The 27515-nt window shown below is 42.3% G+C and overlaps 2 protein-coding genes across 2 annotated transcripts; one reads left to right on the top strand and one right to left on the bottom strand.

Annotated features, from left to right (window-relative positions):
• Positions 1 to 653: 653 nt before the first annotated feature.
• nagk (N-acetylglucosamine kinase) lies at positions 654 to 3701 on the bottom strand. Its single transcript, XM_061709869.1, has 10 exons — positions 3564 to 3701; positions 2935 to 3019; positions 2718 to 2816; positions 2494 to 2635; positions 2048 to 2158; positions 1842 to 1954; positions 1629 to 1716; positions 1438 to 1535; positions 1244 to 1322; positions 654 to 1108 (listed from the first exon to the last, which is right to left on the bottom strand). The coding sequence occupies exons 1-10, from the start codon at positions 3590 to 3592 to the stop codon at positions 912 to 914; spliced, it is 1041 nt and encodes a 346-aa protein (XP_061565853.1). The 5' UTR covers positions 3593 to 3701; the 3' UTR covers positions 654 to 911.
• A 1886-nt stretch (positions 3702 to 5587) lies between these two features.
• On the top strand, positions 5588 to 18882 carry dok1b (docking protein 1b). Its single transcript, XM_061710364.1, has 5 exons — positions 5588 to 5922; positions 14760 to 15080; positions 15577 to 15673; positions 15823 to 15995; positions 16543 to 18882. Exons 1-5 carry the CDS (start codon positions 5866 to 5868, stop codon positions 17908 to 17910), a joined length of 2016 nt encoding a protein of 671 aa, XP_061566348.1. The 5' UTR covers positions 5588 to 5865; the 3' UTR covers positions 17911 to 18882.
• The last annotated feature ends 8633 nt before the right edge of the window (positions 18883 to 27515 follow it).

Below are 27515 nucleotides of genomic sequence, written 5' to 3'. Positions count from 1 at the left end.
GGGCATGCCATCCCCCCTCAAATCGAGTACTGGTTATTCCTTATCTTTTTTTGACTGCTTATTTCCTACACTTTGAACTCTGATTTACAGGACATCCAAGCAACTCATTGGAATACTAGGAGCAACCCCTCAGGTTTATTGCAAATATGTCTAACATGAATATGATGGCTCAATATTACATGCCTTGTGAAAAAGACAGCTTTCAAGATGATTTAACAGCTCTCATTTATGTAACCAGTCAAAAATGTGAGGGTTGTACAGACTGAATAGTAAAGATGAGAGTCTGAGACGCATCGACAGGACCTACATATTAAGTTTTAGAGTAATCCACCCTACTAGGGTGTCAAACTCACCTCATCTTTTCTGTTTTTAACTGATACAATCTTTCTGAGCATCCATCCCCCTTCTTGCCACCTCATCCCTGATGCCATTAACGTCTCAATCAGTTTGTATAAGCCAGTGTGTCATAACCTGGATTACACTTTTCTAAAATCAATGAAACTTAAGAGCATCAGTAAACAACGATTTTTCCTTCCAAAGGTCTCACTTATTGAACCCTAATAACTCAGGGCAGAACGGTTGGTGAGCTTTGGCTTTTCCACGAATTGAGGGGGTCAAAGATTATTTACAACCTTGAACAAACCATTCTTAAAATCATCAGCTCTTTTATTATAAATCATGAGTATTCAAAAGCCCCCCCCCCCCCCGAAAAAAAGTACAGTACAATGGAATTCATCAACTCGCTTGTCACAGCAGCTAAACTTTGATTTCTTTTCAAATAATCTTTCAGAATGTCATGGTGAGATTAAATCATATCCAAGACCAGTTGTAAACAGTTATCATACTTCAAATCAAAGTAAAGAGTTGTAAACCATAAAAATTTGGTACAAACTGGATATTTTACTCTGTTGTTACTGTTGGCCTTTGGAAGTGTGTTTATAGAAGACTTTTGCATTGGCTACGTAATCCATTTTTATGCTGGCACCCAAACTCTCCGCTCCAAGTCTGGCGCCCCCGAGCGCTGAGGACTGCTGCAAAATCAGGAGGCTGTAGCCATGGAAACGGCCCTTGTCAGATGACACAGCTTTATCTAGGACCTCTGTGAACCCTGATGAGAGACAGATGTAGAAAATTCAGAGAAAACTTCCTCTGGACAGCAGCTTCATCAGATGTGTCTCTGGGAGTGAAAAGCGGTGAAGAAAAATGCAGTTCAGTCGTGATTTACGGCCACAGAGACACTGACCTGGCTTCAATAAAGACCAGCTCTTCCACACAGAGCCCACACACAGGATGGGTAGGCCCAGGTCACCACTTAATAATGGCTGATAAAAAAAACAAAAAAAAAAACAACACACGCACACACATATATATATTTTTTTTCATATCCAGAGTCAATAAGAAATGTGTAAAAGCATCAGATTGTACATTGTGAGTTACCTCCTGTGCTGCAGGTAAGACTGCTTCGACATGTTGCGCCAGAACTCTCCCAGCCTGAGCAAACACATACTGGCACAGAGCATCACCTGCCTCTGCACCTTTGACATATCCAGACACGTAATATTTGTTACATTTGTTTTTTTTTCTTCTTCTCGTTTCAAAAATGGAGCGGGAATATTAAAGATTCCTACCTTCAGACAACTTCTTGCAGAAACCAGCGAAGTGGGACTTCTGAAAGTTTCTGTACAAGTGTGGCAGCATGCCCATCAGATCTGACACCTGAGATAAATACTATGTCAGCTTCTTCTTCTTTTATTTAACCCTGACACTTATGTATGCTCTTAACATGTGAAATAGTGTTATTCTGGAGGTAAAAACAGTTCTTGCTGCTGTTGCAGCTTGACCTGGAAATACTCCTCCATGGCTTTTTTAACATGTGTGATGTCATGAGGAGGCACAACCAGGTTGTCTCTGGCATTGAATACTGTCTTCACAGCCAGATGAGCAATCCAGAATGCTGAGAGAGTTTAAAGAAACAACAAAAGCATGGGTCTTTCAACAGTGTGCAGCTATAAAGGTATTCATAAGGAACATATATCACCATAGTTACCTGAGCCTTCATCGCCCATCAAGTGACCCCAGCCTCCGCAACCGATCTGTGAGCCGTCAGGGTTGACTAACTTGCAGTTAGAGCCGGTTCCTGATATCAGGACTACACCTCCTGAGAAGTAGAAATAAATAGATAGTAAGGATGACTCTGCTCGTCACATCAGGCCATAAAGCTTAGCAAGACACGTGAACACCTTTATGTAAACACACCCAAGAGGGTAAAGTATCAAGCCACAAGTCCAGCCTTCGAACCTGAGAGCAGATGTTATGGAAGTAGATCAAACTAAATATTACAAATTTTATATTTATATGCTGTATTTAACTACACTTGTCAGAAAACTGAAAATAATATATTTACAAAAAAAATTAAGGGTAAAACCTACACATGACTCCTGCCATGAAGCTTTGTGCTGAGTTCTAAAGACAAGACAGAAAATGACAGGTTACCTCGATCACTGGCCGTTGCCATTGCACCAATAGCATCGGTGGTGATGAGGTAGTGCTCGCTGAGATTGGGGAAGCGTTCCTTCATATAGGCAATCAGTTTTTCGATGGCATCCTTTTGCTCACCTCCACTCAAAGACATTCCCTTTACACAATCAGATCCAAAATTCAGACTTGACATTGTTTTAGTATTGAAAAATGTGCACATGACACATAGTTTTACTGACCAGGCAATGAATAGGTGTGTCTGGGTTCAGTCCTGCCTGAATCTTGGCTCTCTGGACCATGTCATTGATGTTTTCGGTGCATTTTTCCTTCCCAATCAACTGTGAAGCACATAAGACAAGCTGCTTGATGAGAGGATCTATGTAAATTGTCCCTCCCTGTCGTTGTATCATATCTCCACTCATCAAACCTGCCTCCATCACTCCCTGTGGCGCTTACCCAGTGATTGGTACAGGGTCCCTCTACTTCTGTCAGGATCTTCCCATCTCCTGACAGCAGCACTGTTTTGGAGTGGGTCCCTCCTCTGGGTTATAAACACACACACACACACACACACACACACACACACACACACACACACACACACACACACACACACACACACACACACACACACACACACACACACACACACACACACACACACACACACACACACACACACACACACACACACACACACACACACACACACACAGAAGTACGTGTACAAAATTCAAAAGGAGACGTTCACTTGCTGCGGTACATTAATACACCGATGAGACAAAAACGGTTCAAATACACAAAAACGCCTCAAAATATCATATTTTCACATTCATGCTGTGGTTTAAAGGTCCATTTAAAATAAATGCTGACAGTTTAGCTGACAAGTGATGTAAAATATGATCACGAGGTGCAAGCACAGAGCTTCCCTGAACTCCGCCTCAGCAAAGTCCTGTATAATTCCAGTTTAGACATGACAGCGTTAAAACAGGACTAATAATCACTAGTATACATAAATATTAATGTAATATTAATAAAAATCAACTTGGAAAAGCTTTTAAATGTATTTTTTAACTCATTTTTACCCTTCAACTCCGCCGAACACTGATGCCATTTCTCAGTTCCTGTTGTGGACCAGCAAACACGTCAGATCTCGCGAGAGTTGAATCTCAACCTGCAGTAACACTTTGCTACCAGTAGGTGGCAGTTGTGCAGTCCATTCACTTGTAAGTGTAAAAGTTGTAAACAAACAATAAAAGACTAAAGAATATATTTGCAAAAAACGAAACAAAAAAAGAACATGCACAATAAATTTAGATCAACAATAATCTTCACATATGAGTCAAATTACTAAAATATAGACACTAAAACTTCGTGATTCTTATCATGCTATTGTGATGCCTTTATAAATTAACATACAGTAATGTAGAAAACATTTGTTTATGTCCTTCACTGAGGGCTTAAATGCCTAAATGTGACACAACAACAATAAAACCTATTATTTGTGACTTTAAAAAAGTCCAGTCAGTGTTTTAAACGGGGATTTAGCACCACTTGGGGGTTGAAAGTGACAGTGAGCCAACAGGAGGCATCTGCAACACATTAATCTGATGAGCACTTTCACTTGCCAACTTTATACAGCCTAACTGAAAAACACTGCTATACTCCTGAACTGAAAGTGTTTTTGTATATAAATAATTCTTTTGTGCTGAGATGTTGCATTTTATTTCCCCTTTCGAAATAAGTCTTCTGTAATATTTAGTTCTGCAGTGAGTTGATGCTCTACTGTTACTGTCCTATCACTTAAGGAGAACAACAACTGAAAAAGTATAAACTTGGGTTGTGTGCTTACAGTTATGGTCGGAAACTGAGTGTGTCACAGTTCAAATCAAGAGAGAAGTTACACAACCTGTGGAGGTGGGAAGAGGAAAGTAGAGGAGCGGCTCGTTGCGTTCACCACGCTGTCCCCGCTGCTCACTCATGCGACATACACACTACACCGGATGTTGCTCTTATTTCTAAATAAAATCCACCATATAACTATTTCTTAAAATACTTTTAAGAAGTTTTTTTTCTCCAAAGTAGCTCTCAGGACCAGTTCTATTATATCCTATTCTAAATATACCCAAATGTTTCCAAACCCTTATTTCTAGACTTTTGCTGAATTATGTCATGTTCATTTGACTATTCATAATATCAGATAAACTTACACAAATAACAAATACATAGTTAATTAAATAATTTATTGCTTTATTTATGTATTTTATATGGAGCCCCTCTGGTGACATTTGAAAAAAATAAAATAATGCGGGGCCACGCATTAATAACTCGTGGCCACGACTTATTGATATAAGTCGTGACCACGAGTTAATAACTCGTGGCCACGAGATAATCCATGCGTGGCCACGAGATAATCCATGCGTGGCCACGAGATAATTAATGCGTGGCCACGAGATATTAACTCGTGGCCACGAGTTATTAATATCATTACTACACTCGCCATGACAATACTTTTGCTCTTTAATATAAATAGACTATAATTACCGTTATTAATGATGAATAACCATCCCACCAAGGAAGTTGCATTGATTATCTCGTGGCCACGAGATATTAACCTGTGGCCACGAGTTATTAATGCGTGGCCAAGTATTATTTCATTTTTTTCAAATGTCACCAGAGGGGCTCCGTAATTTTACCATTATTGTGAAAAATATGGAAGATCAGAGTTTGACACAGACGGTTCTTAAAATGAGCAATTATGAGAAAAAGTACAAGTTTATCAAGTCAAAGGGAAAAATAGATGAACTGTAGCAGCAAAATCTGGACTTCATGTTATAGAAAATAAATAAATTCCCATATGTCAGGACCAAGATTGTTGAAATTGTTAAAAAAAGAAGAAAAAAAAAGAGTATCAGATTCATAACCAAATAATATTTAGTATTTGCTAATTCCCAAAGCCCAGATTTCAGAATTGTTTTCAGAAAGGAGAAAATAATTATATTGGAACATCTTTATAGATACTTTTATTTTGAAAGGCCCAGCCCGGACGCAGCGTGCTGTGTTTATATGTATCTTTTTTGGCCGGTCCATCCTCACAGGAGGAGTGAGAGGAGACACATACACGTCCCTCCGACAACATTTACACTTTATTTAAGCTTGTAGGAACAAGTCGGTGTCGGTACGGAGTTTTTAGCTTCCACAATGTTAGTTTTGGGCGAGAATTACATGAGAAATGTTTTAATGCTCGGGGAGCGGAAGTGAGAAAAGGGGGAAGTTGTCTGGGGTTAAAGGAGAAATAAACCCATAAAAGTGTTTTTTTTAATTTTAAGTCAAGCTGAAGTTACTTTTTTATCTGGAGAAGGGTGGACATTAGTGTTTTGGGAAGATATGGACACCCACGTGAAGGAGGGACAACTTTATGTGCAGCACCAGAAGTTTGGGAAGGTAAGTCCCAGAAAATACTTTCAATTTTATAGTTGATAAGAAAATGACCAGTGATCCCAAAGAAAATATGCTTAATAACAGCATTAACCCACTGATATCTGAGGACAGGGAATTATAAAGAGCGCATTACTACTCAGCTTCCACACACAGTAAATAAAGTGTGTCAGGAGTTAACCACACTGCAGCATGCAGGCATGCACACTTTAATATTTAGGCCATTTAGACATGTAAAATGTATTTAATCATGAAAAACAATGAGGCTATCTTCCAACCGTTCCAGTCTGTGACCCAAAAATTCATCACTTCAGCTCTTGCAGCTAAAGACGCACATGTTGATACAACTAATGACTCATTTCTGGTGGCTGATGGCATCCAATCCATCTGTACCTGCAGAGAGAGGAAGTTATGTGACTGCTCCACTGCTCTGGCCTTGTTTTCATGTGGTTTTTTACAATAAAACGCTTTTGAGCATGCACTGAAACTGGAGAAGCCCCAGTGACATGGACACCACTCAGCAAATGTAATTGAAAGTCATTTTTCTGAAGTAAATCAGCACCGGGGGAGAAAAGATAGGTGTTTGTGTTGTTTTTATGTGTGTATGTGTGTGTTTGTGCATAGGAGACACTTTTCACAACTAACACGTCACAAAAGAGTGTTCAAAAAACTGGCAAGTTCAAGCCATGAACTTGTGTTCTCACTGCAGTTGCCACCTATTCGTGTCACTTGTTTGTGTGTTTGTTTGTGGGGTGGGCTTGTTTTTGTCCTTTTCATCCATACACACTTTTGCTTCACAGCACCGCTGGATAAGAACTCAGTTACACTTGAAGACTTGTAAGAGGGTCTTTGTTTGGCTGTGTCTCTCTGGTCATATGAGATGGACTGACAAAACATGCTGGCCATGTTTCCTGCCCTGAAATCACCACTTCACAATTCATATTCATACAAACAAAACACACTTTCAATGCCCTTTTTGAATGATTATCTCTGCAATTAAAAAAAAAAAAAAAAATAAACCAACCAAACAAAAAAAAAGATGTTATCTTTCCAGTGTAGAGCAGAAGAGAATAGAAGAACTCTGAGAAGAAAAAAAAAAGCATCACAGTTGAAAAGTATTGAACAGGAAGCTGAATTTTGGCTGCGCTAAAAGTGTTGAAACTAGAGTGAGGTTTTTAGGGCGTATTTTGCAATCACCAGGAGCTGTCAGTGGACAGCCTCACTTGCGCACAGACACGTATATAAAGGCTGGTTCCCCACATGCATGCTGCGAAGATGTGATACAAGAGCGAAGCAGCAATGTCCAGCCCAAGTTTGCAGACGGTTGGTTTGTGATGTGTGAAGTAATGACAGTTACTGTAGGCCGTGAGGATGTAAACCGTTGAGCTGCAGCTATATTTCAAAGACGGTACCCAGAGTGTGCATGTGTGTTTTCACTCTCAAGCCAATGCAGAGATTCTCTTGCATGCTTTTATTTCACGCAGGACTGACTGCTGCAATGCTCTGATGTCTGGTCTCTGATCTCAGCTACAAAACTCAGGAACACACATGTTGACAAAGACCAGAACCAGAACTCATGCGTTGTTTTTTAAAGTCTCTTCAGTGGTTAAATTGGTGATGATGTGCCTTTATACTGCTGACCCTCCAGGACACTTGGGTCCTCAGTTAGAAGTCTCTTGAAGTTACCTAAAGTAACTACTAAAACCCACAGTGCATTGTCCTTTGTCCTTGTCTTATTACGGCTCGTGTTTGTGCAAAGACTTTCCTGAAGACCCGAGGCCAACAGAGTGTTGATGCTTATAAGTTATACCTTGTTTATTTTTCTACTTGTTCAAGAACTTAAGCTGGTTTTACTTCTTGATACATGGATGGATATATTTTTTTATAATGGTTTATTTCCATCCATTTACCATCCATCCATCCATCCATCCATGGTATGTTCCTTGTCGATATAACCATTTAGGATCTTACAATTTGTATACATTTTCAGTCCTTTTATCTGTTTCCAGTGTTTCCTTTGTATGAATCTACAAGAAATCTGAGAGATGCATTCAATCCTAATACAACGGTAGCTCCTCAGTACTCGATATGGACCTTTTTCTTTTATTTAAATGAAGCCGTTGGGTTGAGCTGGGGTAGGTTCGGGAGTCATTGGGTTTTAAAGTTCCCTCCCAAGTACTAACTCAACTGAATGCTCCTTATTTTTTCATCAAACATTAAATATATTTGGAAAATTATAAGCATTTTGGACAGAATCTCCAGGTTCCTTCTTTAGCGCCGGGGTGTGACAGTGAACATCACATATCTACTCTTTTCTCCGGACACTTCATCAGCTTGTCTGCCAGTAATTCAGGCTGGAAGTGCTTGGACTTGCTGAGGGTTCAGCTACACCCTGGAGCTACAAAAAGCTTTTAGACTGTCGTTAGTATTTTTTATTTTTTTCTCTGCCAACCACAAATGAAGTTTCTATAAATGGGAATGGCTCTCAAAACAGTTCAAGCCAAGAGGAGCTGCCACTTGAATAGCTGGGGTGTGTCTCAGTAAAGCAGAATCACAAACGCCTGAGGCGTCCAGATTCATATGTAATAGTTCATGATTGAAGTCTGAGTAATGCATTAATGGGTTCTCATGTCAATTATTCTCTTCATCTTTTATTCTTCCTTTGTTCTTCTCAGGCGATAAGTCATATTTCCAAGAAATAAGGCAAAAGGTCACTTGTAGTAATGACGAAGTAAGGAAAAGTGTGTAATTCGACTAATATATGTCATAGGTGTGTTTTTAGGAAGAATGGTATGATTTAATGCTTTGATGCTCATAAAAAGTTATGATTAAGTCAGTGCTGACTATACCAAGATGCCTTTGTCATAAGGACTAATTGAAGGAAAGTAAATTTTCTGCACACGTCATTCACCCTGTAATGTTGGTATTATTCTGTATGTCAAAGGCGGACTCGATGCATCTTTTAAAATTGGATGCATGATGAATTGCAGTCATATCCTGTTATGTATACAAATAACACATCTATGACAAAATTGGTGGTTTGCTCTGAAAGAGGGTAATTTCAGTTGCGTTTGTGTTGCCATTTTAGAGAAATAAAGTAGATTGTGCTTTCATTGTAATTCAATTTTTAGTTTATGTAATTTCCTTTCGCATATATATTCTTTACGGCTCTGAAAGCTGAACCTCGACATGAATGAGATTATCATGATGCAGTGACTAACGGAGAACAAAAACTACACACAGTTCTCCTCCTTTTTGATCAGTTTTTTAAGTTTTTGTACTGATTTTGAAGCAGTTAATCATATGTCTGGATATCCCTCAGTATTTAAAGGACATTTAAAGCACCTGCTTTAGTCTTTTCTTCCCTCTCTTGAATCTAAAGTGTCTCAGCGTCTCCTCCTTTTTTTTGTGTGAACAGGGACTATTTGGGGACCAGAGGTCTTACATCAGGACCTTTTTCAATTTAAAACTTCTCAAAGTCAATTAAATTATAGTTCAGATAGTTCAAACTCTCAGAAATGCCATGAATCGCATCATCTACCAACTCCCTCCTTGCGTCTTAATGCTGTTGCACCCTAACGAGCGAAGTTAGCCCAGAACAGTCAAATCAAACAGTAGCTCGAGAAATGTCACTTTCATACCTTTTGGGCTCATCATAGTTTGTCCCCCCCCCACACACACACACTCTGAATAAGAAGCAGGAAGTGGGGGCGGAATTTCATTTGACTGCTACCTGTAGTTAATGCTTCTAGACACGCTACATCCAACAAGTTGGATCTTTTGAGAAGTGCTGTTTGCAGGTTTACTTACTAATCTGATATTGTGGTTACAGTAACATAACAGATATGTTAATACTTACTGCAAAGCACACCAAACCTCACGTTTGTGACTTGCTTTGAAAAGCACCAGCTTTTGTGGGGTTTTCTGAATTGTGTTTCCATTTCTGATTTAAATCTTAGCAGAACAGGAACGTTTTTAGAAACTAGAAACGCTAAACTGGACTCCAGTTTCCTCGTTTTAAATTAAGTTCTTACATTATCAAATATTTTGTTTGTATTCATCCACCTTTATTTGTCATTTAAAGTGCTAATGTATACTATATAGATTACATTTCTGGAGATTGCAGAGGGATGCTTTAGTCTAGATGGGGTATTACGATACGATGAATGTTGAGCCAAAAAGAGTTTATTTTATTCCTTTCCAATCCCAAACAAAACAGACAGTTAAATGTCTTGTTTGGACTAAACTGCCAATGTAACATGCAGAAGATCAACATGGATGTTTACCTTTGTTCTATAGTAAAATGCCACACTGTTGTGATTGGTTCGGATCTGTGCTGGTACCAGAACCTTTTCACGAGGTGATTGTGTACGTCTGGCCAGGACAACTGAATTTAGCTTCACAAATGTGTTTTTCTTTTTTTTTTCCTGCTATTTTAGTCTTTTTAAACAGAAAATTCATATCTTTTGAACTGTTTGTTGAAGCGTGTTATCTTGGACTCTTTTTGGACCTACATTTGATAAATTGTTATGTAAACTGAAGGAAGATTAAACAGTAACCACGACGGCGGCTCATGGCAGCACTTGGCACCTGAATTGTGTTTGGTTATCTGTAATCTTTTGGCACTACATGTATTTTCTGTTCTTTTACCATCACTTTTGTTATCTAAGTTGACCTACTAATAGACCTGTGTAAATATTTCTCTATTCTACAAATATTCCTTTTGTTTAACATGACATGCAGAGGAAATACAAGGTTTACCATGTGCACTATTGTTGCACTATTAGCAGAGACCAGTAAAACCATTTACTCTGTGGTCAAAGCTGTTTTTAATAGTCAGTTCTTTTCTTTTTTTTATGGCCCGATCTCACTTTCTCACAGACACGCATCACAAAGAACTTGTGCTGTTCTTCTTTCTTCCTTTTACTCAAACCGACTGTAACAAAACATGCCCTGATAAACAGAAAAACCTTCGCTCTCTTGAACACGCACACACAGAGAGACGATTGACAGATGACGGATAACTAATTGCTCCCACATATTCACCGACGTCTGCTTCTGGTCATTGGGAACACGGTTGAGTGATTCAGTTTCATCGTACCACAAAAGACTGAGAGGATCTTTGTTTTTCGGCAGCGCCAGAGCATGTATCCATCTCTCTGGCAACATCGGCCTGCATGCAAACACGAGGACACGTGGGGGAAATGATATCCTTAAAATAACTAATGTGACAGTTACTGAAATGATTTGTGTTCCTGTATTTTTAAGTGGTTTAATACACACACTAAACCACATAGAATATTTAGATGCTGCAGTGTCAGTCGGTAAATTGTGTGCCAATTAGCTGTTACGGTTTCCTGCCCAGATCATGTCCATAGCTGCAACAGTTGACTCAGAGAAAGGACACTTCTGCTGGCTCTTACTAACAGGCAGGACATCAGTGAGGAAGTCTTACTGCCATGATCTTTTTTGCATAATTTCCACTTGGTGTAATGTCTGATAACGCTCCGTTGCCTTATATAGACCAGCTGTTTCACATGCAGAAACACACACAAGACAGGCGTATTGCAGCAGGGTTTAAAGTCCCACACCAAGCCCAAGTACACTTCGCAATCACACGTCCTCACTGACTGAACAGGCTTGATTTCTGAGGAGTCTTGAGTCTGCGTGTTTACGCTTTCGCTTGTGCACAACCCCAGATGGGCGATGGAGGAAATATATGTGCAGATACACTTGGATGCAGAAGAAGAAAGCAAAGAGAATCCTGAGTCGTGTCAGTCCCACGCGTTTCCTGTCCTGTCTGGCTTGAATGTGTGCGTGCACATGTGCTGACTTACAAAGTCGTCACATTGACAGTGCTTTCTGCTGTTTTTAGACACACATTTGGGACAATACACATTTTTAAAATACAAAAAATAAAACTTTCTCTGAAAAACCTTCAAGAGGAAACTGAAACCTGCAGATAGTAGATATATACACCCTGTGGCTATAGTTGTACTGGGCTTATCATGCAAATACCACGATTCTGTACCTGTACTGACTCATATGTCAGTATGTAGATTTGGGCTGTGAATGATAGTGATGTGTTTTATAAAGATGTGGAAAATGAAACAAAGTGCAAACATTTTTTTTTTTGCAGACTGCCGGAACCCAAGATACTTGATATTTTTTCCTACGTTCTCTGTTGAGGTCGGGTTAGCGCTGCAGCAAATCCATTAATATTCCCAGGGAACATGTCATCTTAAAGGCAGCATGTGTAGCTTTAATGCTGCAGTCACAGAAGTGTAAATGGCTCTGATCCAATCCCATAAAGCCTTGCTTTTGGACATTTTTATCACAGCTCGGATCGTCTTTTTGTCTTTGGTTCAGACCACTTATTTCTTCAAATAAAGAGATGAAATACCAATTCATGTAACAGCAATATACATTTCCAGTTTGTGCTGGTCCAACCCAGCGATTGAAGATAACATCATTATTTTGCCTCATTACTATCCATAAATTGCTCCAGGAGAGTCTCAGCATTTCTGGAATACTTTGTCAGCACGTGATGCAGACATGCTTGTTAGCAAATGAAATAAAACTGACAAGACTAAACAAGAACTATTCTGGATTCCTGCCTTTAGTTAAATGAGACAGAAATTAAATGTTGAATTGTCCGAATCTCCCTGACACGAGCACATTTGAAGAGTTTTAGTGGTAATCTTTTTCATTTGTCGTCCCTCCGTTGGATTTTTTTCCTGCTGGCTGAAGGATTTTAAAACCGCTGACCTTCCTGTCACAAGCTCAGCTCTCTGACCGTTGTACAACTTCCACCGCGTTGTATGAGCGATGGGGGAAACACACACACATGCACTGTGGAGAAATGTAACCGAGATGAGTTATAGGGTGATGAGGCTTTTAGCTTCAGCTTTAGTCACACGGCGGTACTGCGATCATATATCAGTGTCATAACTGCCCTTTATTTCCCATATAATTCATCCTCTATTTATTTATTTATTTAGCCCTGAACATCTGGACTCATACACATCTGCTGTACTTCTCATTGTTGAGTATTGCGTGTCATGTTGTCTGTTCTCTGAGAGGAAGGCTCATTGTTAGCTGTTTCTTCCTCACCTTCCTCAGGATGGAATGATAAACCTGTCATCTGGTTTCGACCTCCTCATATTTTAAAACCGTTTGAGGGGTTAGAAGTTTTAAAAACCCGTGCACTGAAGAAATTTTGTTAATCGTAACTTTTTTTTTTACAGCATTTTCCACCACTATCATCATAAAAATGTGGGTTTCGAGTTGAAAACTGGATGATATATTATCTAAACTTTTAATTTTTCTCCCCTTTTAAGTCTCTAATCCTCGTAATGATTGGCCTGTTTGGCTGTGGTGGATGTTGGATTCAGTCTAATGGATAACAATTAAATCATGTAGATCTATTCAGCACCACCATATGGTTTATTTTTTCCTCTTTCTGGTGACAGGAAGGATGAGTGTTACAAGATAAAAGGGTTAGATTTTCTGTCTGTTTGCCAAACTCTACTACCCAGTTCTGCTAGTTTCGGTTTTAGTTTGAACTCAATCATCTTGCACAAACTGCTTGAGTGGGTGTATCCAAACCTTTGACTGGTACTGTGTAGAAACGTTGTGCTGTCTTGCACAGTAGTGACTACTTGGTGAGTTGCTTCTTCTTGTAGTGGTGTGGTGTCTTCTCTGTGTCAGTTAGTCATAAAGGGTGCTTGTTTGCAGAAGGCAGGTTAGATATAAACAGTTATACATTGATATTAGATGAAATAGGGGCTATATTTGCATTTTAAATTAACAACTTCATAAGAAGACTGATTTGGAGAGAGTTACAGAAACTCAGTTTCATGGTACAATGCAGTTGGTTTAATGTTAACTTTTTCTTTAATTTTGTGCTTTTTTTAAATTTCCTCATACAGATAAAATCTTGAACCACAAATACTTACCTCAACATATTTAATTCCAAGTATTGTTTAAAAAAAACCCACAAAAAAACCCCACCAACACCACTGTTGGAGCTTCAATTCATTGATTTATCTAAACTGATCAAATGTAAGTATTTATATCAAAACTGAAGTACTTGTAGTCAAAATAACTCCTGCAGTGCACTTAATTTGATAAACGGAACATTTTATCAGACTATATTGTAGGCATGTATTTAACTTGACAATCTTTGATTTTTCTAGGGGGGGGGGCGTTAATGCTTTGACTCACTGAGCCCTGAATGACTGTTCCTGTAATGCTGCTTTGCTGCTGCTCATTGAATGTGGAGGAAACCGTGGAGCGAGCGGCAGCTCTGAGTCAAACTGCATTAAATCTGTCAACGCATTCCACCTACATGAAACATTAGTGAGGGAAATAGGTGAAACGGAGACAAAGAAATATAATTTTGACTCAGATTTTCTTCATCGCGTTTTAATGATTTGTGGTTGAATCAGTATTTTTACTTTCCCCCCCGTAACTCTTTAAACAATTGTGATGCAAATGGTGTTCTCCTCTCTCAGAACATCTTAACAGGAAAGATGGGTGTTGCAAGATGATAAGAATCACCTTTTCTGCTTGTTCGCCGACCTCTCTTGCTCACATCCTTCCAGCCCGTCTGCAAACTTCTCACTCCCCCTGCTCGCATGAAACACTGGTTTCCCGATCCCGAGATGGGACAGAAATGCACTCAGTTTAAATGTGATACAGTTTCAAAAGAACGGGTCACATTTTATCTAATAAAAAATCTCATTTGAAGGTGGATCACTGTATTGATCATTGGATTGGTTTGACTTTTTCATCAGTTGTTAGCGGTAACCGCTCATGTGCCGTGTTGTGTTCCCCTCCAGAAATGGAAGAAGAACTGGTTCGTGCTCTACCCAGCGAGCCAGAACGGAATAGCCCGCCTGGAGTTCTACGACGCGCCTTCGGGCGGAGGGGGTACCGTTGGAGGCTCGGGAAGTGGCTCGAACGAGAAAACCAGGAAGCTGGACAAGAAGATCATCCGCTTGTCGGAGTGCATCTCCATTCTGCCCGCCCTGACGGAGAGCTGCCCCAAAGAAAACATGTCAGCGTTCTGCGTGGAGACCAACGACAAGACGCACGTGTTCGCTGCAGAGAAGAGCACCGCCAAGGACTGGATGGACACCATGTGTGACATCGCATTTCAGGTATTTTCACATCTCGCTTTGGAGGTGTCAGAAACAGAATCTCCTTGTGTGTGTTTTTAAATGTGGTTTGTATTTTTGATTCGTCACTGCTGGCTCCTTAGCTTACTGGAAAAATAGTTTTAAATATAGTCATTTAGCCTAATCCTCTCTTTCATGTTTATGTGCAAAAATCTTCCCACATATCTCAGGGGGACAGTCTCAGATTTGGTTGTGTGCTCACACAGATGCACAGTCCTGAGTATATGTGACGAGAGGAAACAGAGGGAGTTTCCAGGAGGAAGTTTTCATCCGCTTTATTTTCTGTTGCACATTCATCCACTCTTTAGACCCTTTAGTGGGTTTTTTCTGCTCCTTTTTCATGCAGACTTCAGAGTCAAGTAGAAGATTTGTATAACTAACTCCTTCATGGGAACTTATGGTCATAAGATATATTACAATATGTCTTTCTCAGCTGTTTGACCCTGTGTGTGTGTGTGTGTGTGTGTGTGTGTAACAGGGGGGGAGCGGGAGCAGCAGCACTAGTGCAGACTCCAACGGAGGACCCCAGGACATGCAGATGTCTGAAAACCTCATCTACTACTCCAGAGAGGAGGGTAAGGACTCTCCAGCAGCACATTTCTTGCAGCGTTTCAGTCTGTCCGGCCTGAATATCGCAGCGCGGGCGTCCTTAAAGTTTTATGGGAATCTAATTAGGCCGTCTCTGTTGGAAATGTGATCGAGAATCATACTGTTTTGTTTGCAGTTAATGACTTCTGGGTGACCGTTCAGCGGACCGAGGCGTCGGAGCGCTGCGGGCTCACAGGCAGCTACTGGCTGAAAGCTGAAAGCGACATCTTGGTCCTGAAGGAGCCGAAGACGAAGAGGAAGGTCTTAGTGTGGCCCTACAAGCTGCTGAGAAGATATGGGAGGGACCGGGTGAGTATCCGCATGAATGGAGACATCTTTAGTTTTTTCTTCCAAAGAGGAACTTGAAGAGGAAGTTTGTGTCGCTAAATGTGAGAACAAACTGCCATAAGCAGGTGGTGGAAACGGGACAGCTCGACCAGATGTGGTCGGATTATATTTATCTTTTGAGGTCGTTTTTTTTTGTGTCACTCACTTCGATTGGTTCATTTTCTCAGTTTACAGACGGATGACCTATAAAGGAACCGTGTGGTTTGTTGTCACATGACACAAAGCTGATGAACACCCCGTCTGTGCAGACCTAAAACAAGATAATGATTTGTTTTTTAATGTGTTTACAGAAAATAAATGTATTCAGAAAAAGCTGACAAATGGAGTTCAGTGTATTTTAGTAGCCAGACAAATAACAAAGAGTTTAGGAACTTCTGCAACTAACTTTCATATCTTTAATCCCATTTCTGCATTTATTTGACGAGCTGAGTAGTGTCAATCACTGAAGTCAGACTTACATGACAAGCATTCAACCCATGTCCTCGTCCCTCTTCCTGTCTTTCATCAGGTGATGTTTTCCTTCGAAGCCGGCCGCCGCTGTGACTCGGGGCCGGGCAATTTCACTTTTGAGACCAAGCAAGGGAACGAGATCTTCCTGCTGGTAGACCAGGCCATCCAGTCGCAGAAGGCTCTGGCCGAGGAGCACCGCCTCAGCTGCAGCATCGCCTCTGACCCCGACTGCCCCCCGTCGCTGCAGCACATACGCAACGCCGTGGGCAGCGCCATGGCGGCGGGGAGCGGCGGCGACAGCAGCAGCTGCAGCAGCCGGGAGGCAGACGGTGATTCAGGAGGCAGCAAACCGGGCTCCGCCGACGGCGTGCTCGGTAAGAGGGAGGGAGGAGACGGAGGAGGAGGAGGAGCAGGAGGAGCAGGAGGAAGGGGGCAAGGAGCTGGAGCAGGACACAAAGGGAGGAGTTTACCCGAACCTCCAGCAATGTTGGGGGTTATGGCGGGGGGAACACCTCCGAGGTCTCCCCGGGGGCAGTCTGGGAAGGCTGCGTCTTCCCCTGACGAACTCGCCGGTCTTTACTCGGAGCCGGTGGATTCGGTCCGCCTGCCTCTGCAGAACGCCGACTGCCTCTACTCTGACCCGGTGGACAGCATCAAGGGTCAGACCCCCACCAGCAACCCATGCAACCCCCCGGTGCCCACGCCACGCCTTCGACCGGTGGGGGACGACACCTCCGGAGGCGGTGGAGGGGATCACCAGCAGCCGGGGGGCCTGTACTCGCACGTCTACGACTGCATCAGCGGGCTGAGCCTCAACGGGGCTGCAGCGGGAGGAAGAGGAGCAGGAAGAGGGGCCAACGCTACCAAGAGACCCCCGGGAGGCCAGGCGGAGGGGGCTTCGTCCCCCCCGGTCCTTTGCATGGAGCACATCTACGACGAACCCGAGGGTCGAGCTACCGGGACCGCGGGCTTACCGAGTAGCTTAAGCATGAGTCTGTACGACGAGGCCCGGCTGGAGCTGCTCAGCCAGAGGAGGCAGGAGGACGTGACGACCCCGCCGGGACCGGAGGGGAACCCCAGCGGCTCCCCGCAGGGGAAGCCGTCCGAACCTCAAAGACACATGCAGCACGGCCCGGGTCGCGGCACGCAGCACCCGCCAGCGCCCAAGTGGCCCAAGCCCGTCACCGCTCCCAAGCCCGGCAAGGGGGCGTTTCCTCGCAAGGACCCCCTGCCGTTGCCCCCCGGGAGACACGGCAGTAACATCAACAACAACAACAACATGTGGGGCAGTGGAGGAGGGGGGAGGGAGCTGTACAGCAAGGTGTTGAAGCACAAGCCCCAACCTGGTAGCAAGTGGTGCAGCCAGAACCACCCGGCGCCACTAAAGTCGCCTGACATCATTTACGACAACCTGGGAGATATTTGACTTTCTTCTCTTTGGACGAGGACTAAAGGAACACCCGAGCGTGGAGAGAGCTGAGCACCGAGCGCCGCTGCCTCCCTGCGTGCCTGCGGGATGGCCGGGCGATGTTAGCGCTTTCTAATCTCACATTTATTCCATCTGTGGACTGCAGTAATTGTTTTAGACGGCCTGTTCACTCGGAGCTCGGAGGGAAACCCACATCGTGACTGCGCTCTGAAACACGGAGCTATTGTCGGGCCACCCTGCGCGTATGTGTGCACATGCCCGTGTGTTTTACAGAGGCAGAGTGTTTGCTTGCGTGGTCAGACCCATAACCAGCGCCTGAAGCCACAGCGCGGTCGGAGCCGGCCACTTTACTTGAACCCACTCGCCAACACAGAAACCATATGAATTCACCAGCTGGATCTGGGCCTGCAGCCCTGGCTCTAACAGGCTGCTGCAGCGGCTTGGCTCGCCGTGTCCGTGAAAGGGCACTGTGCTCGTGAAGTGACTGGGAAACAGGTTTTTTTTTTCTTTTTCTTTTGCACTGCTGCTTTTCTGTGCCCTATGAAAGCCAGAGGACATTGTTTTAACAGGACTGGAGCAGCTTTTGAGACTTGGACCTCAAAGAGGAGCCCACATTTTTTCTCTTTTGTGTTTTCTGGACTTGCATATTACCTGAAATCCAGCTGAGACGGGAACTTTTTTTATTCAGCCCGGGACACTAAAATACGACAAGGCTGCACGTGATGGAGCCACTCTGTGAAAGTGTCAGCACTGTTTTGGTGCAAGCGTGAGAAGTGGGATCTTAGGAGAACAGAGACGCACACGGGGAACGTGATCCCACAATCAATATTCTGCACAACTGTTTTTCTTGAATCCTGAATGTTTTTATGTATAGATTAACTAAATGTAAAACTAATCGATCCTCAGAAATGTATCAGTGTGTCTGTATATGTGTGTCGGAAACAGCTGTGCTGTCTGTAATAATAAAACTGTCTCTAAAAACGTTGTTTGTCTGATGTGAACATTTAAACAAACAGAACAGGATTACGTTCCACACCTCCCCACGGTGTCCAGGAGCCAATCACAATCTGTTATTTGTATTTAAAAGACTGTTCTTGTCTGGGCCGAACGGGACGGTAAACCAGTCTGACCTCATCCTCCACTTCTCTCCCCCTGCCACGCTCTGTTTTTGTTGTTTCAGTCTGTTTCCAACCACCTAATCACACCGTTAAAGCTTAGACTGAACAAAAAAAAAAGAAAAAGAAAAAGCCAAACAAAGACGCTCTTTTTCTTAGTTTTCTTTCTTCCTTCCTCTCGCCATCTCTGCCTCAATCGTGTTGTTTGGTTGCCGTGGCGACGGATCATGGCGGCTGGTCTGCGTTGAACACGCCGCGCATGTAAAACTGCTGAGAGATGCTGCAAGAGGGATGGCAGGGACACGGAGACGGAAACGGAGGGGCGAAAAGACCCCAAAAAGAGGACTGACACATGGAGAAAGCAGCTAATTGACATTCAGAAGAAAAAACTGGAGATAATCAGGAACATGTGGGTGTTTTTTGGTGTTTTTTTAATGACAAAGCAGTTAGAAAAATGGGGATTTAAAGATGGAGAGAAGAAATGAGAAAGATGCAGACGTGATGACTTCTGGCTGGATGAACCTGTCTGTGTCTGCTTGGCTCGCAAACAGGTACAGACTGTTCCTTTTCCTGCTGCTGCTTTTCATCCCCACCATCCATACCCCCCCCTCCCCTCACCTGCTGCTAGAGTATTTTCAGCACAGGAAAAATAACTGGATTACATCTCTCCTCTTTAAAACATACAGAGCAAGGGAAGAAAAACAGCAGCAGCAGCAAACTTCTGTCTTTCTCATTAAACTCTCGCTGAACTCATCCGAAAGGGAAAATGAAAAAGAACAGAGGGGAAAGGGCGACTTGCAAACGACGCTGTCTTCATGCTGTCAACACTTTCTTTTTTGCGCTTCAACACTTCCTCATTGGAATATCCCAAACGAGTTGTTTACTTATTTGCAGTGTTTTATACTTGTGTTTGTGTGTAAAGAGGACCTTAACCAACTTGGGTCGTGAAAACTCAAATTTGGACACCTCCCTAGCTTCATCTGGACTCGTTCAGCTCAACTCCTCCGTATAGTTTTATTTAAACAAACTGGAGTTCTCCCTTTTGGGTTGTTTTTACTTTTAGAAGTTAAAATACTCAGTTAACGCTTTTGTTTTGTACCAGTAATACCATCACAGATGTAATTTATTCATTTATTCATTGGTTTGATCAGCAAGAAAAACATGCGTAAGCTGGTTAAGTGTGAATAAACCCAAGTTTGTGATGCATACAGGCTATAAATGGGAATTATTTTCCACGGCTTCTTTAAGATTTAACCTTAAAACACCCAGCGAGGCTTGTGAAGAGAAAAGTTCAACTTTTATTCCGTTCATATCGTTGAAACGCAACAATCAGAAGTAAAACTTGATCTGTGAGTTAAATAATGACACTATCGCTCATGTTTGTTCATTAAACATCCTCTTAGGATACCGTTTGGAAACCAGAGAGAAACCCTTAACCCTGTTCCATATGAAGGTGACGAAACCACAGACCAGAACTCCAACGCTCGCGTTATGTCTGATGTGCTTGCTTGTGGTTTTACAGGCTGTTAGTCGCTGGGTTACGCTTGAGCCCTGAGGTGAGTTCTGCAGTCAGCTTCAACGGTCTACCCTCAGATTTTATCAAAACATATACATATCTGTTCATATCTGCAGTGACTGCAAAGACCTCGAGTCTCGGTGGCTTTGAGAGGACTTTAAAAGTTAAGGTCTTCTATAGTCATGTTGACATCAGAGATTGTTTTTAATTTAAATGCCATCAATGCTTTTACAGAACTCCTTCCCCCTTCTGGTTTTCTTCTCATCTGTTTTGACCTTTCACGCATTTGCAGATGAGCTCGACTTGACACGTTCCTATCTGCTGCAGGCAGATCTAAGTGTGAAAATGCACTTATGACGGTTGCTGCAGATAAATTTGGAAGTTTTAATCTCCATATGTGGTGTTAATGCTCACAAGCTGCCGTGCATGTTTATGTTTTCGTTGCATTTGTCAGTTAGGTAACGTAATAACGAAAGTCCACTGTATGGGACATTTCATTTCATAGTTTCAGATCAACTTCTGTATATTGACTCCGTTTTGGAGGAAGGTCAGATCTGTGGGAGATCCTGCTAAAGGCCGACTCACTGCATCGGTGTGCCTGGTGTGCCGTTTCTAGCCACACAAGTCTCCCTGTGACCAGATCTGCAGCTTCGAGGTCACGGCAGGACTGCAGTCGCTAAACACGACCCTCAGCTACTATAACCTCAGTCCCCGTCTTCCTGTCCCCTTCAATGTCTGCTTTCAACGCTGTGTGACTGTCCTCGTCCTGTAGGTGTCTCTAACTCTGCCTCTGTCTCAAAAGGTCACGTCAGACTTGCGGAAAGAGAACGTGATTGGTCCAACAGCAAGAGGCACCGAAACAGAGTTCAACCGAGTTTTCTGAGGGTAGGCTGTCCTTACATGGGAGGAACATAATAAATAAGGAAATTGTTCTTAACAGGACGTTGTATCTGGTCACAGCAAGTTTAGAGGAGCATTGTTGGTGGCTGAGAGCTTGGAAGCAAAAACCAAGAATCAGAGTGAATGAAAGAAAACCGAATGGTGCTGGAAGATCATGCGTCTCCAGAGTTGGGTTGATGGGATTCAGGACTCTGGCCGGGTCATTAAACGCCTTTCCCCTCTATTCTGACTAGTGCTCCAGCCCCTCTCAAAGACAAACAATGATACAAAACAAACTGACGTGAGGCAAAATAAACCAGTTCAGTCTTTGCTGAGAATTGAATCCGATACAGTCGCACTTTCACGTGGAAATTTAAATATGTGAGCATTTATTTTTCTGGTCATGGGTCAGTAGTCGGAATGTAAAAACTTAACAGGCCAGCTGTAAAACATGCACTTTGTATCCTCCAGCAGATCTGTACTTGGATGCTGTTTTGTCTCAGAACTAAAGACAATAATGTTAACGTCTTGTTGGTTTTAGATCGCCAGACGAAGACACGATCCTCTCTTCATTCAGCCTCCACTCTCCCGCTTCATTTACCTCACAAAGGCGCGATATTGAAGAAATTGAACATATTAAACGTATAATCAGGTATTTGTCTTGCAAGGTTGTTGCCATTGATTTAAAAAAAAAGAAATAAAATTAAAAAAACAGCCACCGACCTCTATTAGTAGGATTACTGCTTCATCACCTGAAGTCTCCTAACAGTGTGAATGAACATGCCAATAAGGAATTTCATTCCTCTAATTACAAAGCTCTCTGATATAAAAAGTGTTTTATCTTTTATCATCAAGAAAGTTTGTGCAGCAGGAATGACAAAAAGGTGAAAAATTTAAAGGGGTCTGAAAGCTTTCCAAAAGAAAAAAACTAGCACTTCTATCAATGCCACACAGCTTCTTCACATCCCAAGATCCCCTACTTTTTAATTTTGAGAACTTTTCTCAGCTGCCACCTGTACTTCCTGGTATCAAGCAAACGTATCCTAAAAACAAGGTAAACTTCCTCATTCTGTTTCAATAGTGATACACGAAACTTGAGACCTTTTATTTTGAGCATCTGACTACAATAGGTGGGTTTCGCCTTTAGAAAGACTCGAAACGGTCCAGCTTCCTCTTGTTCGACTCTGCAGACCACCACAATCTATTTTTAGCTTTGCGTGGGCAAACCCATGCAGTCATCTGTTTGAGAGATTTATATTCACTTCCTCCCGCACGCAACATAAAGAAAAGTCAGTTTCTCTGTTGTAAAAGTAAAAAGCACGTAGTTTCCTGTGCATTAAGGTGAGACGCCATCAGAATCTGACTGATTTCAGTGTCTTTCAGCGACGATGTGACCCAGCTATAACAAAAGCTCTGCTTAGTAAAAACCGTGTGAATTATTAGACCTGTCGCATATCAAAGCGACCTCAAAATGTACTTGCAGGAGCTGGTGAGCCACATGACTTCTCAGAAAAATGCTGCAGAGCAAATTAATTTGCTGATTCTTTGAGAATATTTGTCGAGATTCAGCTGAATGTAGGACCCAAATGAAGAAGACTGAGAGACGGTGGTAATAAACAGTCTTTTATTAACAGAAAAATCACTGCTACAGGATATTTAAAGAAGAAACAAACATTTGAATACAGAGCAAGAGGCAACAACTGGTTTAAAGCCAGATGTTTAGAGCTGCCTCCAAGAGCAGGACAACGCACATGTCAAAATGTTCAACTTTTAAAGTAAAGATAAGAATATTTCCACGGTTTCCACCCATGACAACTGTACGGAGGGTGACATTTCCTCTACCTCATCAGGTGAATTTATAGCAACAAATTTATGGATAATTTGGGGTGTGGTGTTTTTTTGTCTTTTATTTTGAAAGTGGATGGGCAGGAAACTTGGGTAGAGAGAAGGGGGACAGCCCCTTTAGCTACTTCCGGTGAACTTGACCTCCGAGCTGTAAATAAAAACCTAACTTGGTACGGACATTTTTTGTTTTACTGGCTCTGGGTTGGTCTGGAAGGGTCCAGTGACCATCCAGCAGCTGGAACTATTTGATCAGGAACAGCAGATGATTTTATTGCCAAATTTTGCATCATAGATGTGATTTCTTGCTTGTGTTCACTAAAATGATGCAGTGCAAGTGCACCAGTCGCTGGGTGACGCACAGCTCTGTGGACGGGGGGGTTTGCCTCGACGCAGAGGCTCTGCGTCGCGACACCGTGGATTTGACGATGCATGAATCAGGCTTAAGGGGTAAAGAGTGAAGTTAGGTGGGTGTTACCCAACGAGTTGCTGGCCGCCTTTGTTCTGCCATTTTTACTTTGACCGGGGTCGGGCGGAGTTGGCGCCTGCCAAAATGGCAAAACCCAGAACCCCTAAAAACACTCTTCAGAAATCCTTGTTATGTTATGTCTTTTTATACGCTCTATGATACAGAATGAAAGGAGGTGAGTAAAAAATAGAGGAAACAAAGGTCTTTCTATCCACACTGGGGATAAGACAAAAATAAGTGGCCTAATCAGGTAAGACGGGCTGAACAAGACACGGGTGGTAATAATTAAAGGATTAAATTAAAGTTGAATTCAGTCCAACAACAAAATAATAGAGAGGCTTTAAAGAAAACCCTGACTGAAACTTTAAAGCAGGAGTACCAAGCAAAAAACCCCCAAAACAAACAAAAACAAGCTCTCTGGATGACGGCAGATCCTTCAAACGTCTTTTATGGAATTGTGGTTCGGGCTTTTGTAAGGTTCTAACATTTACCTCTTCACCTCACCCTCCCAAAGATGAACTTCCTCTTTCAGTTCCTGCTCAGCTTTTCTGGTAAGAGAGAAACGACTGTTCCACGTGCGCGCGTATGAATCGGGGCTTTTGTGTGCGCGCCTGCTCTGTTCTCTCAAGCTCGGCAGCCAGTGCGGACAATTACAGGAAAAAGACAGAGCTGTACAATTTGCAACACACAAAGTCTGAAACGTTTTTCTTTTCTTTTTTGTCTGTGATGCAGATTACAGCAAAAAAGGAAATGGAACATTGAGAATAAAGCAGGAAGTCGCAGCTCTAAAATTATCCTGTCACAGATATAGATGACAAAGAAAAATACTTCTTTTGGAGCTTTGAACAGTTGGATGGCAAAAAGTTTTTTTTTTTTTTTTTAGATCACAATGGTAATAAAAAACTAATTTGAGAACAAGGGAACTCAAGAATGGGCTGATTGGTTAAAACCAGTGAACTGTAAAGTTAAAAGAATGGGACACCGTAGAAAATACCATTCAGATGAATTGAGATCCTCAAAATGAGACAGAATAGTGCAGCGACGGGTCACATCTCCATCCTCAGGAAACAATGAATCAAACTTTTAAAGAGTAGGAAACAAAATACAGCTGTGAGTTATCACACTGTCTCCGCACAGCACTGCTGCACCTTCCAACTGCCTCATTCGTCTGGTGGCTTTTGATAGAAAGCAGCGACTGGAGCAGCTGGTAAACACAAGCCGCGTGCGTGACATCACCTCCCAGGATTTCTTTGGTTCTGTGTTTTATGGACTCCGTTAAAACAATTGGAATATTTAAAATGTTTTGACTCATGAGGAATTTGGGCTTTTACGGTTCCTATTTGATGTTTGTGATGTCATCTCAGAGCTTCTGCTGTTGTTTACAGTAAGGATAAGCATAACTAAAAACACACTTGGGTTATGTGTGCACTATTTAGCAAAGAAGCAGCTCACATTTTTTAAAAAAGTATGGAGGTACCTATCCAGCAACACTGAACACCTCCCAAATGCCTTTCAGCTGGGTAAATGGGTCAGATTTACTAAGCCAAACCAGCGGGTTTTCACAAATCATGAATAGTACCTGCTTTGGTGGAGTCTGTAGCTCACACATACACCAGCTGAACCAGTTGTTCAAACACAATATTCAAAATGAGATCTCCGGCTCAGACATAAAGACTATTTATTGGGTGTACTTTGATAAATTGCCATATGAGTATTCAAACACTTCAATCTTCAGTTTAACTGCTTTTAAATTAGTCATCTTTGTCTGGTTCACTTTGTTGAGGAAGTGTCATCAGTGGAAGCTGACAGGGGTCCAGACCTCCTTGTCTCCGGTGACGACCTCCGGTTTCTCTGTGTTTCATTTGAACATAAATCAACTATCCATCCCTTTTCTACACACACTTTGTGCTGTTCAGGGTGACGAGAGGGAGTTTAAACCATCTTACACTGGAGAACGGCTGGGCTGCACCCTGGTACCCCGTCCCCAGGGTTCCAGTCTATCACCAGCCCACACTCAGGATGAGCAGTGAGTTGAACATATTAAACTGTTTGTATTTATGTAACCTTTTAACGGCACTTATCAGTCTGTGACTGTGTGGTATACTTCTACTGTAACATTATCCAGGCAAATAAGTGGGCGGTAAAAGGTTAAACCTGGTTTGCTGCTCTCGTTTTATTTCCTACAGCTACTTTATCTCACTGAAATGTTACAAAGATAACACCTCCCACCAAATGTCACTTTTATTTAGAAACTGACAATGCACAGTTTAAAATTAGAGATGACAATCAGCATAAATATGTTAGAAACAGACGAGATGTGGAAGTCAACCAACCAGTAAAACATTTACAGAGTTAACAAATGATAGTGAACCATATAAACTCCTTTTGTAGCCAAGACGGTAAAATTAAAAACGGCCTCTGCCCACAAGTGAAGGCAGGAACAGGAACACAAGAGTTAATACTGGTAGATAAGTGGCTTATATGGTGGAGTCATAAAGAATGACAACCAACTTTTGTCACGGAGGAACAGCTGAACATGCCTCCACCTACAACATCTCCTCACCAGTCAAGTGAAGCTGTGACTGGACTTGAAAACGCGCTCATCTTCAACAGTTGTGACGTTTGATGTGAAGAACGTCCGCTAATGTTTAGGTCAAACGCTAGAAGTTCAGCGTGAGCCCTTCGACCTTTGAGAAACAGAGAGGCTGCTGTTTTTCTGTCTGAACAAATTAAAAAAATTTGCACACGTTGACTCAACTTCTCAGAGCTTATGAGAAAAAAAAAGACTACAGGCAATGGAGAAGAGTGGACATACGGCAGACGAGGGTTTGAGGGGATTCTCTTCTGAAACAAAAGCATCGTTGTGGTCTTAATTTGTGAATGCGGAAGTCCTGTGACATCACAACGTCATGAAGTCATTGGCCGTTGACTTTGTCCCCCTGATGTTATAAGGTTCAGCAAGGGGGTGGAATGGCGGGAGACTGATTAAGTGTCTTTTTCGCAGATGAATGACAAAGGTCCTGGATGAGGCATAAATTAAAAATGATGACGACAGAATTTTCAAACTGACCAACATCTACGCACAAGCGTGACTCATCGGCTCGGCGGGCGAACTCGGATTAATCTCTTGAGACGCAAACACACAATGGAAACCTGCGTTGTCATATTCGCTGGTTTACACAAACATTTGAATGGGTTTCTCTCGCCTGTGCTTGTCTTCCATCCGCCCTCCTCGTGCTGCCGCTCAGCCCCCGGAGCGGGAGCTCGCTGCGGGGGTGAAGGAGGGCAGAGAGGCCTCTCTGTCTGCTGCTTCATTCTCTGCCTCATTACAACAAGTGAAGCTGTGTTCCAACCAGGGCTCAGGGGCAGAATGAGAGAGAATATGTGCACATTTGCGTTTTCTTAGATGTGTTTGCACGTGTTGTGACATAACTTGACTGTTGTTTTGTGGACTGCTTCCTTTAGTGTTTTAATGTGTGCTGTAACACGCAGGAAGTGCTTTTTATTAACATCCAGCTTTAATCCTCTACATCATCTATCTGTTTATTACATGCTTTCATTGTTCTGTTGTTTCCTTTTCTTTTCCATCTTTTGTCCTGCTTTGCATTGTTTTGTGTGTGTTTTTATAAGTTTGCTGTGTCTAGACAGTTTGTTAAAATGTTTCTGTCTCAGATACTGAAATTCATGTCTAACTGATGCTGTTCATGTCGTGAGAGCGAGCCACCCAGGGTGAAGTGCTAAGTGACTGTGATCACGGCAGCTCTCTTTACATGTACGTGCA

The sequence above is a fragment of the Cololabis saira genome, chromosome 20, assembly GCF_033807715.1.
Source record: "Cololabis saira isolate AMF1-May2022 chromosome 20, fColSai1.1, whole genome shotgun sequence".
In the NCBI taxonomy this organism is placed as follows: Eukaryota; Metazoa; Chordata; class Actinopteri; order Beloniformes; family Belonidae; genus Cololabis; species Cololabis saira.
Note: the sequence above shows the minus strand (reverse complement) of the source record. Positions and strands in the feature narration are given on the sequence as shown.